This window comes from Canis lupus, chromosome 4 (assembly GCF_048164855.1).
Source record: "Canis lupus baileyi chromosome 4, mCanLup2.hap1, whole genome shotgun sequence".
Taxonomy (NCBI): Eukaryota; Metazoa; Chordata; class Mammalia; order Carnivora; family Canidae; genus Canis; species Canis lupus.
In genome coordinates this window covers 59,032,120-59,046,516 of record NC_132841.1, presented here as the reverse complement: position 1 = coordinate 59,046,516, position 14,397 = coordinate 59,032,120, and the positions used below count along the sequence as shown (strand labels likewise).

The 14,397-nt window shown below is 42.9% G+C and overlaps 2 protein-coding genes across 35 annotated transcripts in view; one reads left to right on the top strand and one right to left on the bottom strand.

The window, feature by feature from the left end:
* The window catches only part of ZNF300 (zinc finger protein 300), a 46,847-nt gene extending 42,371 nt beyond the window's left edge, over positions 1-4,476 (bottom strand). The window contains exons 1-6 of one of the 11 annotated variants that reach the window (XM_072824463.1): positions 4,212-4,476; positions 3,730-3,854; positions 2,949-3,116; positions 2,061-2,158; positions 653-779; positions 186-281 (exon numbers count right to left, since the gene is read on the bottom strand). In XM_072824463.1, coding sequence (XP_072680564.1) covers positions 186-281; positions 653-779; positions 2,061-2,150 — 313 coding nt within the window. In that variant the 5' untranslated portion in view covers positions 2,151-2,158; positions 2,949-3,116; positions 3,730-3,854; positions 4,212-4,476. Of the gene's footprint in view, positions 1-185; positions 282-652; positions 869-2,060; positions 2,215-2,948; positions 3,117-3,729; positions 3,855-4,211 lie in introns of all 11 variants that reach the window. The other 10 variants (XM_072824470.1, XM_072824468.1, XM_072824471.1 and 7 more) reach the window with 10 other exon arrangements.
* Positions 1-14,397, top strand: part of LOC140632457 (zinc finger protein 300-like) — a 187,255-nt gene that overhangs the window by 74,996 nt on the left and 97,862 nt on the right. The gene's annotated exons all lie outside the window — the stretch shown is intronic.

The window sequence follows — 14,397 nt, the reverse complement described above, 5'->3', positions numbered from 1 at the left end:
CTTCTCTTCATGATTCGCTATTAATTAACAAGTTGTTGAATACTTACATGTTCAGCAGAGGAGCAAGAAAGAATAGGAGCTGCCAATCTGAGTGGAAGCATAAGTCTCAGCCACCAGCCAATTAAAAACAAAACCAAGGGAACTGAGATTTCACTTCCATTGACTCCCACCTGCCAGATTTTTACCTGGATAGATCCAATTTGGTATGTCTCTCTTTATGATCCATGGCTCTTCTCCTTGTTCCAACTTTGAGATGACATCTGGTTTGGAAACTGGATGTCCTATTACAGGGAAATCAGAGAGGAATTGGGTTGACTATACTGAAGAAAACAGAAAGGGTGATAGGCACCTGGATTGTTCAGCTGGTCAAGTATCCAACTCTTAATCTCAGTTCAGGTCTTGATCTCAGAGTTGTGAGTCAAGATCTACCAAAAAAAAAAAAAAAAAAAAAAAAGGCTGCTATTTAAAAAGCCCCACAGTGAAGCTGTCCAGCTGGCTCAGCAGAATATTGACCTTCTGCTGGAGAGAGAAAAGAATACAAATTTAGTCATTACCTATGTCAGGAACCCATCCACCTTGTCAACTTGATCCAGTGAGAAGAGAGAGGCATGGGATTAGAAGATGTTGAGATATCTGGGGAAGCCATCCTTACCCAATGAGACCAGGTGGCTGAAGTTCTCCAGCATCACATCTCTGTATAGGGTCCTCTGAGCAGGATCCAGTTGCTGCCACTCCTCCTTGGTGAAAGCTACAGCCACATCCTCAAATGACAGTGGACCCTATAACAGCATGCTCCGTTTCAATCTGAAGTGATCATTCTCATTTTTACCATAGCATGCCAAACCATATGCCCAGTTCTATATCATGCCTATTTAGAAAAATGATGTAAAATTCTGTATTTAGCAAAAAGAGTCAAACACATCAGAGGAACAGAAGAGCAAAAGAGACTTAATCACAAATGGGAATTCAATAAAGGTAGCATTTTGAATAAATGAGTTATTCGGCAAATGATATTGGGAAAACTGGATAGTCAATCAGTTAAATAATGAAGTTGAAACTTCACATTTTATAAACAATAGAATCAATAATTTTCAGATGGAGAAAAAAAATCTAAGCATCACAAATTATTAATACTGGTTATCCTAGGAGGAAGAAAATGCTAGGGTCCCTTTCACTTTATAATTTTCATTTTTTGTATTTTTTAAAATGTTTTTACCAAGTAGGGATAATTCAGTCCAGGACAAAAAATAGTAAAATGATTTTATAAATTAAAAAAAAAAAGGGACCAAAAACTGGCATTCAGTTGGGGAGCATCCTCACAAAACCTGAGACCATAGCAAGGCTATGGAGAATCAGAGACCCCTGTGCTCCAAGTGTTTGCCAGTGAATTTTAGGTAAAGAACTGCCTATTTGGAAGAAATAATTACTTCGGAGACAAATAGATACTCATCATTCCATTTTATCTAGGTTTTATCTCTGGATAAAATGTACCTTAGTTCCTCAAAGAATAATGTTTATGGAGTTCAGCTTTAACATTATGACAACTGTCCTCTAAAAAAAATATTTAAAGACACAATCACAAAAAAAATCTACTGACACATTGATGCAGAAGTATAGGTCAGGACATCATCTAAAGAAGACCCTCCCAAAATAAATTTCTTTTGTCCTAAAGGCAAGAAATACTTTCATTGAAAATTGAGCTGATTTCTATGTGGAGAATGCCAAATCATGTATATGATGTCCTCTATCTCTCCACTGTGGCTGCTAGAAAAGATGGAACAAATCTGCACTTTATTTTGTTCAAATTTGCACTTTATTACATACTTATATAAAAAAAAACATAATGTAAATATAATGTATATTATATCTATATAAGACTTATATATACATACATGAACTAAATAGTTATTTTATGTGGCTTAAAAGCACATAATCTACATATTATACAGCAACTCGTTCCAAGTCTTAGTTCTACGTTTTCCCTAATTCTAATTTTTAGCTTTCTGCACTTTTCCATTTGATTATATGGAAACTAACTACAAAATAAGCAAGCAACTCACATGAGACTTGGTCATTTTCTGTTTTTCTTCCAAAAGAGCAGAGGTGCAAGGAATCAGGACTGAAAGACAGACTATATCTCCAGGAGCCATTTACCAGTCTAGAAACAACCACCAATAGAAGTCAGATGGGAAACAGGCCATGCTGTAGAAGGGTCTGTAAGCACCATGTGAAAAAAAAAAGTTCTCTTGTGATCATATGATCACAGAGAACTTGTAGAAGGTATATTTTTAATTGGTTGAATGCAGATATTTCTGTTGATATACAAACACCTTATTGTTCCCCTTTGAACTAGCAATTCTCTTTGTAATTCTATCTGTAAGACTCTAAATAAGACAATAGTTATGTATACATATATATGTAAGAGTTAACTGAAGACAGAGCAGTTCCCTGATAATAACCAAGTAGAAAACCAAGGAATGCACCCATATTCCCTAGTCACAAGCAGCTGGCAAAATCCTAAGAACTCTTTTATATTTTCCCCTAACCCAGCAAATTCTCTTGCCAAATCAAAATTCACAGATTAAAACTGTTGATTTTGGGACACCTGGGTGGCTCAGTGGTTGAGCCTTTGGCTCAGGTGGTGATCCCAGGGTTCTGGGATCCAGTCCTACATTCAGGCTCCTCAGAAGGAGCCTACTTCTCCCTCTATGTCTCTGCCCTTCTCTCTGTGTCTCTTATGAATAAATTTTTAAAATCTTAAATAAATAGATAGATAAATAATAAATAAATAAATAAATAAATAAATAAATAAATAAACTTGATTTTAGCATGTTTTTTGTTTAAGTTTGTATTGCTGATATTCAGTAGTGCGGTTGCCTACGTAAGAAAATAGTGTCAGGTTAGAACCTTTGAAACAGGAATATACTACAATTCAGAAAGATACTTACCTGGTAAATTCTTCTCAGTCCCAGGATGGGTCACACAGAGAAGACTGAACTCATTCACAAGAAGTGAGTATTCCCATGAAAGGTAGATAGTTTCCTATAGGGTTATCCCAGGCTTGTTCAAAATCAACCTGGAAGGAAAACCATCAGTGCTCCTCTCTGGACATCAAACTGTGGAATGAGTAAAAAGCAAGTGTTTTAATAAATGTTTGCTGAACAGAATATAGAACAATTTCAATAGACAGAAGGATGCAGGGCTGAAATCGCACCTCATATATGAAAAAGAAAAAAACTGGCACTCAAATTCTCCTATTTAACATAATTACCCAGAACATCAACATCAGACAAGGCCACTCTGTGACCATGACGTAACAAGACAGAAACAAGACCTCTCCAAAATCATGTCTGAACACAGACCCAAAGCACCAGCAGGGTCCAACCCCGTCTCCGAGTTAACAGGAGCTACTGCTACCTCCTTACCTATTACAGCTTCAGCTTCGGGGCAGTCTTTCCTCTCTCTAGATTCATGGACGTTCCCCAACACCGAATTCCTCCACTTCCTCACAACATCCAAGTCAGAGCAAGGCCCACCCCCTTAGGCACTCCCCAAAATCACCTAACACAAGGAGAAATCCTAGAAGAAGTTCTAAGACCCTCTTACGGAGAAGCCCCCACTTTCCTCACGGTGCGCGCGTTCCCAACTAGATGCTAGAGCCATAAACTCAACTAATTCAACCACAGGGTGTTCTGGGGGTCTTCGGCTAGAGAATTAACAACGGTAGACCTTTAGATATGTTTGCTCTCACGTTCGAAGGACGTTTTCTTCCTTGAGGACGCGAGGGATCCAGGGCGATGGGAGGTTTGAGAAAACATCTGAGGTGGGGCTTCACCTTGGGGGCGGCCTCGGACCTGCAGAAATTGTAAAGTGAGGCCTTTCCCACCAAACTAGAGCTGACCTTCATCAGCCCGGGGGCTGCTTTAATGACCGCTACAAATCAACGTATTACCCAGGCGCAGAAATCCCAAATCCCAAAGAGCACCTGCACTGAATCCCGACCACAGGTCCACAGAACACGGGCCGCACGGAACCCCTGACACACAGATCATACAGCTCTCCCTATTACTGCCCCCTATACGTACCCAACACTCATCCCACAGACATCCCATCAGAACGCATAGGCCTCCCATTACTGACTCCCGCAGACCCCCGCCCCAGTATTAACCCCAGACTTCCTCATGACCCAACCCATAAATCCCCCTTCTGACCCCCAGGCTCGATTATCAGGCCCCGAAACGTCAGTCCCGGCCTAACCCTCGTCATCTGTCACAGATTAACGTGGATTGATGAACTCTCCCGCTTCCTGTCTGGAAGAGCCCAGCGCGGGGCTCCCGAGCATGCGCCGTGCCGTACAGAGCGGTTTCGCCCCCTCGGCATCCTCGGCGGCTTTGCTCAGGAGGCAAGATGGCGGCTCCCAGGCGCGGGGGCTCGTGGTGGGAGCCGCCATCTTGGGGGACCCGGCGGGTCCGTGCAGGTGGAGGAATTCGGTGTGAGGTCTGCGTTTGGACGGTGCCACCGCGGCAGCGAGGGGAGGGGGGCAAGAACTGAAAGGACGATGCTACAAACCAGTGAGGTGCGAAGTTTTGCAGAGAGCTCTTACAGGAGGACTGGGGGCGAAGTTGCAGTAGTACAGCCCTTTACTGGGGAAAAAGGAATGTGGAATAGTGCAATCCTTTTGTAGGGGATTCTACTTAAAAGTGCTGATGATGGAACAGCCCAGAATTCCACCGAGGGACCAAAGTGGAGGCCGAGTTCGGGGGCGGTGCAGGGGAACGGAGAGGTGTCGTGAACTTCTAATTATGCTAAAAACAAGGAGAAGGAATCCGCCAAAGGGAAGGGACGACCACAGTAATGTGTTGCAGGGACCGACTGATGAAAAAAGGAAAACGGAGACAGGGAAAAGAGACCGAGGCACAAAATAAAGGAGAACCTGGGCAACAGAGAATAGAGGCTAAGGGACAAAAGGGGGTGGGTGGGGGGAGACTGAGGAAGGCCCCCGGAAATCCTCGTCTGGACCGCGAAGGTCTGGGTGTGAGGAGATGGGTGGGAAAGGTTGAGGCAAAGTGCGAAACCTATAGGGTGACTCAGAAAGTAAGGCGGTGAGCAGCATCGCTTTGTAAACTCAGCTGGATGATGAGGCATAGATTTTGTGCCTTCCCCAGTCGCCGTTGCTGTTTTCTCCCCTGGCTCCGGAGGGTTTACCCATCCTTGCATCCCTCCGGAGAGAGAGATGCGTTTCAAGTGTGTAATTTAAATCACGGCAGTCATAATCATTAACAATCTTTGGTTCTGTGGATTAACGGTTCTGCTCTGCGCGGACATAGTGCTAGTTCAACTTTTAATGTTGTACATATGGTGACCCTGTGTTCTGAGAGTTCAGAAATGAAGATGAAAACTATAATACCAACGACAGCATGACCCATACATACATCAGCAAAATAAGGGCAGATGAAAAAGACACAGCGACACCTGGATTAGGGAGGTAAATACAACAGAGCAAATTGCACAATATGCAAAAAAGAATTCGGGGTCGGGAGTGGTGTTGAAGGGGATGTGTAAGTACATATGGAGGCGGAAACAAATCTAGGATGACAGGCAAGTACTTCAATAAATAAAAGGGGTTTTGTCTCCCCAAAACACGTAGATACTGAGTTGAAAATAATGATCTCCCAGGTATATTAGAGGGACAGCATAAACATGCATTATTGCATATAGTTCTATTTACTGATATATAAAACTGATTAAAGTTGCAATTCCAAACTCAAATGTTGTAACTAAAATCTCCTGTGGACAAAAAGAAATTTTGATAACTGCTGACTTGGCCCCTTACAGTGTAAGGACAATCTTGCTTTCAGCAGTATGTAAGATGATACAGCAAACCTGACAAGAAAAAAAAAAAAAAAATTCCGGGATCCAGTCCCATCGGGCTCCCTGCGAAGAGCCTGCTTCTTCTCCCTCTTGCCTATGTCTCTGCCTCTCCCTCTCTCAACCTGTCTTTCAAAATAAATCCTTTCCTTTTTTTAAAAAAAGGAAATTACAATTAACATCCTAAATGTACAACAAACTACTTTGAATCATTACCAGAGTACTTTTAACAGCACACAAAACTCTGATCCTTTATAATTCTGTCCTCCCCTTACCTCACTTTTATGATGTTATTGCAGACAAATTGACATAAGGTCAAAAATTGTTACAAGAGAAAAAAGGTCTTTATAATTTATAAAAGGGTCAATTCATCAAAAAGATTGATAATTACAACCATTTATGTGCTAAACAACAAAGACCAAAAATATTGAGGCAAATATTGATGTTATTATAGGGAGAATGCACAGTTCTATAATACTGGAAGACATCAACATCCCATTTTATAAAATGGTTGAACATAGAGACATAAAATCAATACGGAAATAAAGAACGTTACTAACACTTAAACTGGGCCTAAGAGACATATAGACCGCTACACTCAACAATGGCAAAATACTCATTTTTTCAAGTTCACATGGAACAGTCTTCAGGACATGCCATATTTTAGGCTACAAAAGAAGTATTAAATCTTTTTTTGTTTTGTTTTTTATTTATGATAGTCACACAGAGAGAGAGAGAGAGGCAGAGACACAGGTAGAGGGAGAGGCAGGCTCCATGCACCGGGAACCCGAAGTGGGAATTAATCCCGGGTCTCCAGGATCGCGCCCTGGGCCAAAGGCAGGCGCCAAACCGCTGAGCCGCCCAGGGATCCCAAGAAGAATTAAATCTTAAAACACTGAAATCATGTATACTATTTTCTCCAACCACAAGGAAATGAAATCAGAATTTAATGAGAGAAAAAACTGGAAGGCCCACAAATATGTAGAAATTAAATGGGGCACTATTAAACAACCAATGTGTAAAAGAAGAAATCACAAGGGAAATTTAAAAATACTTGGAGACACATGAAATAAACACACTATACTAAAACATATGGGATACAGCAGTGGCAGTGTATGGATAGAAATTTAGAGCTATAAATGTCTCCGTTTAAAAAAAAGGCAATATTGCAAGCAATTACATAACTTTATACCTTAAGTAACTAGAATGATATGAAAACTAAACCCAGAGCCAGCAAAGGAAGGAGGTAATAAAGATTTGAGTGGAAATAAACAAAATAGAGAAGAACAATGGGAATCATCAACAAAACCAAAAGTTGATTTTTTGAAAGATCAACTACATTCACATACCTTTAACTAGACAAACGAAGACCCAAATTACCAAAATCATACACAGTTGACCCTAGAACAAAATGGGTTTGAACTGCATGAGTCCACTTATGTGCAGATTCTTTTTTCAATAAATGCAGTATGCTACTGGAAATGTATTTTATTCTTTAAAGATTTTATTTATTTGAGAGAGAGAGACAGAGATAGTGATAGAAAGCATGAGCCTGGGAGGAGAGGAAGAAGCAGACTCCCCACTGAGCAGGGACCTTGATGCAAGCCTTGATCCCAGGACCCTAGGATCATGAGGTCCTGGGATCATGACCTGAGCTGAAGTCAGATGCTTGAAGGACTGAGCCATCATGTACCCCTGGAAATGTATTTTCATTATGATTTTCCTAGTAATACTTTATTTTCTCCAGCTTACTTTAAGAATACAATATATAATACATGTGACATACAAAATATGTGTTAATTGTTATTGATAAGGCTTCCATTCAACAGTAGGCTATTAGTTACATATTGGAAGAGTCCAAACTAATATGCGGATTTCAAACTGCATGGGTGGGGGGTAGGTGTCTCTAAACCCCATGTGATTCAGAGGTTAACTGTGTGAGGTGGGGACATTAATACAGACCTGCAGATCTGTATCTGTATTTATATCTTAAGATCTAAAAATATCATAAGGATAGTAGGAACAATTATATACCAATAAATTAGATGACCTAGAAAATGGACAAATTCCTAGAAGCACACAAACTACTGAAACCGATTCAAGAAGAAATAAAACAGCCCGATATCAGACCTATAATGAATGGACTGAATGGGTAAGCAAAAACCCCTCCACAAAGAAAAGCGCAGAATCAGATGGCTTAACTGGAAAATTCTATAAACACTTAAAGAGCTAATGGAAATTATTCTCAAATCTCCCAACAGTGTCTGACTTTTTGATGCTATCTATCCTGGTGGGTATGAAGTATTACTAAACCCAGACAAAGACATCACAAGAAAATTACAAACCCATATTTGTTTTTTATTTATTTATTTATTTATTTATTTATTTATTTATTTATTTATCTATGATAGTCACACAGAGAGAGAGGCAGAGACACAGGCAGAAACACAGGCAGAGGGAGAAGCAGGCTCCATGCACCTGGAGCCCGACGAGGGATTCGATCACGGGTCTCCAGGATGGCGCCCTGGGCCAAAGGCAGGCGCCAAATCGCTGCGACACCCAGGGATCCCCAAACCCATATTTCTTAGGAGTATATATGAGAAAAATCTTCAGCAAAATCTTATCAAACCAAATCTAGCATATTAAATGGATTATTATTTTTATTATTATTACTAGTATGAACAAGTGGGATTTATCCTAGAAATAAAAGAGTGGTTCATTATTTCAAAAAAAATTCATCAGCATACATTAATAGAATGAGGGAGGGGGAGCAATCCTGATCATTTCATCATCTCAATTAATGCAGAAAAAGTCTTTAACAAAGATCAATACCCTTTTATGATGAAGATACAACAAACTAGAAGAAGGAAACTTTCTAAACATGATAAAGATAACTTATGAATAACTCACATATAACATCATATTCAGTGGTAAAAGACAAAAAGATTTCCCTCTACGATCAAGCACAGAAAAAAGATGCCTTCTTTCAGCACTTTATTCAACATTGTGTTAAAAGACAGCCAGAGCGATTAGCCAAGAAACAATGAGGGCATCCAAATTAGAAAGAGAAATATAAAATTGTATCTATTCATAGGTAACATAATCTCAGTAAAATTAAAAAAAAAAATCCCCCTCCTGCCTCAACACAAACTAGTATAGCTAGTAAAGAAATTCAGTACTGCTGCAGGACACAAGATCACCATACAAAGTAAGTGGTATTTCCATACAACATCAATGAACAATTCAAAAAAGACATTAAGCAAACAACTTGATAATAGTTTCCAAAGGAATAAAATACCAAGGAATAAATTAAACCAAGCACGTACACTTCTACACTGAAAATTGCGAAAACACTGCTGAGAAAAGTTAAAGGCCTAAGCAAAAGGAAAGGTAGCATGTGATCGTTGATTGGGAAACTTGATATTTTTAAGATGCGGTATTGCCCAAAGGCATCTACAGCTTCAATGAAATCCCTATCAAAACTCAGTAGCTCCTTTTGCAGAAATGGAAAAGATGATCCTTAAATGCATATGGAACTGCAAGAGACCTGGAAGCGCCGAAACAATCTTGAAAAGAACAAAGTTGGAGGGCTTACACTTCCTGATTTCGAAAATTACTACAAAATTATGGTATAATGATGTGGTGCTACCATATAGGTAGACATATAGATCGAGAGAATAAATGGAGACTCTAGAAATCAACCCATATACCTATGTTCAAGTGGTTTTTGACATGAGTGGCAAGAGCATTCAACAAGGAGAGGACTGTTCTTTCAACAAGTGGTCCTGGGAACATTTGCTAGGCACATGACAAAGAATGAACCTGGATCCTTACACCGTATGTAAATAGCTAACAAACACATGAAGAATGCTTGATGTTATTAGTCAGCAGGAAAAGGCAGATCAAAACCACAGTGAGATACCACTTCACAGCCACTACATGGCTAACATCAAAAAGTCAGATAACAACAAATGGTAGTGATGATGCCCTGAAACTAGAACCATTAAACACTGCTGGTGGGAATGTAAAATGCTGTAGCACTTTGGAAAAAAACTTGGCAGCTCCTCAAATGGTTACACATAGGCCTACTTTGGACCCAGCAATTCCACGGCCAGGAATCTACCCAAAAGAATTGAAAGTGGTGTGTGCACCAACATGTATACACTGTTGACACAATCAGAGACATCAAAAGGTAGAAACAGGCGCCAGGGTGATGCAGTCAGTTGAGCATCCAACTCTCGGTTTCAGCTTAGGTACAGTGGTCTCCGGGTCATGAGATCAAGCCCAGCCTCGGGCTCAGCACAGGGTGTGGAGTCTGCTGGAATTTCTCTCTCCCTCTCTCTCTTCCCCTTCATCTTGTGCTCTCTCTCTCTCTCTCTCTAATAAATAATTCTTTTTTAAGTACAAACAAGCCAAATGTCCATCAAAGGGTGAGTGAATCAAGAAAACATGGTATACAAAAACCATAAGATACCTAGGAATAAACCTAACCAAAGGGGCAAAGGATCTGTACTCTTGAAAACTATAGAACACTCATGAAAGAAACTGAAGAAAGCACGAAGAAATGGAAAAACAACACTCCGTGCTCGTGGATTGGAAGAACAAATATTGTTAAAATGCCTATGATATCTAGAGCAATCTAAAAATTCAATGCAATCCCTATCAAAATACTATCAACTTATTTCGGCGTTGAAACAAAGAATCCTAAAATTTGTATGGAACCAGAAAAGGACCCCAAATAGCCAACGGGATGGAATGTTGAAAAAGAAAACCAAAAGGGTGGCATCACGATTCCAGACCTCAAGCTCTATTCCAAAGCTGGAATCATCAAGAGAGTATGGTGGCACAGAAACAGATACGTAGATCAATGGAACAGAATAGAGAACCCATAAATGGACCCTCAACTCTGTGGTGAACTAATCTTCAACCAAGCAGGAAAGAATATCCGATGGAAAAAAGTCTCTTCAACAAATGGTGTTGGGAAAATTGGACAGCCACATGCTGAAGAATGAAACTGGATCATTTTCTTACACCATGCACAGAAATAGACTCAGAATGGAAGAAAGACCTAAATGTGAGACAGGAGTCCATCAAAATCCTAGAGGAGAACACAGGCGGCAACCTTTGTGACCTTGGCTGCAGCAACTCCTCACTAGACACATCTCCAAAGGTAAGGAAAACACAGGCAAAAATGAACTATTGGGACTTGATCAAGGTTAAAAGCTTTTGCACAGCAAAGGAAAGAGTCAACGAAATCGAAAGAAAACTGACAGCATGGGAGAAGATATTTGCAAATGACATATCAGGTAAAGGGCTAATATCCAAAATCCATAAAGAACTTATTAAATTCAACACCCAAAGAACAAAGAATCCAATCAGGAAATGGGCAGCAGACATGAACTGACATTTCTCCAGAGAGGACATACAAATGGCCAACAGACACATGAAAATATGCTCAATAGCATTGGCATCAGGGAAATACAAATAAAAACCACAATGAGATACCACCTCTCGCCAGTGAGAATGGCTAAAATTAACAAGTCGGGAAAGAACAGACATTGGCAAGGATGCAGAGAAAGGGGAACCCTTTTACACTGTTGCTGGGAAGGCAAGAAAAGAGTATAGAGGTTCCTCAAAAAGTAGAAAACAGAGCTACCCTATGACCCAGCAATTGCACAGCAGATATTCACCCCAAAGATACAAATGTAGTGATCTGAAGGGGCACCTGCATCCCAACTTATAGCAGCAATGTCCACAACAGCCAAACTATGGAAAGAGTCCCGATGTCCATTGACAGATGAATGGATAAAGAGGATGTATAGAGATATAGTTAGATAGATGGATAGATAGATAGATAGATAGATAGATAGATAGATAGATAGATAGTTAGATAGATAGATAACTAATCATTCACACATGATTAGTACTACTCAGCCATCAAAAAAAAAAAGAAAAGAAATTTTGCCAATTGCAATGATGTGGATGGAACTAAAGGCTATTATACTAAGTGAATAAAGTCAATGAGAGGAAGACAATTATCATAGGCTCTCACTCAGAGGTGGAATTTTAAGAAACAAAACAGGATCATATGGGAAGGGAGGGAAAAAAGAAAACAAAAGGACACCAGAGAGGGAGACAAACCATAAGAGACTCTTAATCACAGGAAATAAACTGAGGTTTGCTGGAGGGGAGGGGAGTGGGGCTAGGTGGGGCTAGGTGACGGACATTAAGAAGGGCACGTGGTGTAATGAGCACTGGATAGTATACTAAAGGCCACTAAATTAGACACTTTAAACGACTGAATTATATCTCAATAAAGATGTTCCTTATTGAAACAAAAAAAAAACCGGAAAGTCTTAGAGTAGTCAAAGAAAACATATTCCCTTTAAGAACTAAGATTGTCAACTGACGTTTTTGTTTAATGCAAAGAAGTGGAGCAAGGCTTTATTTTAAGCTCTGGAGGAAACTGGTAGAACATAGAAAGAACATGGGGAGGGCATTTTTTTTTTCATTCACACACTTAGCATATGCAACTTTAATCAACCAAAAGAAAAAGTCCGAAATGTACAAGTGGGAAAAAAAATGTTGACACAGGCTTAACTAGTATCAGCTACTTTTATGTACAGCTGTATAAGTTCAAAAAGCTATCCTATATGTATATACAAAAGTTGTTTATACACAAGTCTGTACAGAGGGTCTATACATTTATTTCCTCAGAACCCTTAGGTGCCACCTTTTGGTGAAGACACCAACACTTCATTCACATATCTTACCAAAAAAAGCCTATTTCCAGGATTGATAGCAGCACTGCATCCTGGATTCAGACCATGTAGGCTCCATTCCTTCTGTCAGTGCAAACCACACCAGGTGCCTGGGCTTCCCTAAATAGTTTTGCACAGAGTACTCCAAAGTGAAAGTCCGTAAACCAACCCGAGATGAAGAAGCAGAGTCCTAATCAGGGTGCCACCATAGGTCCAGGCATAGGTGAGCCTGCCTGCCCTGTTCATTGACGGTACTCCAATTCATCTACACTGTGGGTCGAGGAGGAGTCGTGTGGGCTGCAGGACTGGAGGCAGATGGGACACGGGCCTGCGCGCACCGTCCTGGGGCCTGTAGCCACTGGGATCTGACACAGCCTCGAGCCACCCACCTTTGGGCAAAAGTGCGGGGCAAGGCTTGGGAATATTCTGGATGGTGGCTTTCGGAATGCCCAGGGTCGCTCCGGGTGCACAGAGGTCAGGGCTAGACTAGGGTTTCCCATGGGCATGAGGTCCATACACGTGAAGCCTAGAGGGAAGGGGCACGCGGGCGACTTGCCAGGAAGGAAGCTGTGGACTCAGGCCCGCATTTTCCTCCTAGACCCCAAAAGAGTGGATTGCGAGGTGGAGGCAAATGACTTGTGGCCCGGCGCAGCTCTTTTGCGACTCCCCGAGCCCTGGGCAGCTGACGAGGGGCTCGTCCTGGCAGGGCTGCTCCTGGCTGTGCTCAGCACAGAGGCAGCGCCGGGAGGAGTAGGGCCTGGGACCCACGCGACCCTGCAGGTGGCCTCGCTGGCAGTGCTGCTGGGCTCTGGGCTGGGCCTCGGGGGCCTCTGAGCCGCTAAGTGCCTCGGGCTGGGACTCACACGAGGGGCTTTCGGGGCTCCAGACACAGGGTTGTGTTGAGTGCTGGCTCGGGCGGTGGTGATGGGGGTGCTCCCGCAAGGGTGGCCCCGGGTGTTCGGGCCCAAGCTGTCCCCAGAGCGGTGTGTGCCGCTCGGGGCCCCGCTGGTTTGTGGCGTCACGCTGAGAGCTCCAAAGGTGCGCTTCCGACCTGGGGCAGCCTGTCTCCTCCCCAAGCCTGCGGGGGCTGCGCCAACCCCCAAGCTCAAGGGGGCTGGGCTTGCACCGCCAGCTATTGGGCAGGGCTGCCGGCTGTTGGGCCCAGCATTGGTCATGGAGCTAGGGGCGGTGGCCGTGCCGGGGGGCACGACAGCTGGGGTGGCAGCAACGCCTGGCTGGGTGCCAGCATGGGTCCCCGAGGTGCAGGAGGTGGGCGAGGAACCCCCGAAAGCCACCTGTGTGGCGCTGCCCAAGGTGAGCCGGCCTAGAGCCGAGGTCAGGGCCACGGCAGCGGTTGAGGCTGGAGCTGCCCGTTGTCCATAGGGGACAGCGCTGCGAAGGCTGGTGGCTCCCTGACACTGCCCGTCAGTGGCCCCGAATGTGGGCTGAGCTGGGGTTCCTGGGTTCCCACGGGGACGGTTCCCAGGTGGGCTGTGGCTCCAGAGCCCCAGCGTGTGCAGGCCAGTGGTGGCTGTGACTGAGCCCATGCTGTCTCTGGAGGGCATCGGAAGGGCCTGGGCAGATGGAAAGAAGCTCCCACTGGAGCCAGGGGGAGACCCCAAGAGCAGAGGCTGGCAAGGGGGAGTGCAGTCCATGGGGGTGACCTGGCCGTCAGAGGCTGGCTGGGGAGCCAAGCCTGCGGATGTGCCGCTTGAGGGGCTGGAAGGGACAGCACAAGTGACCGGCAGGCTCCTGGAAGGGGGGGCAC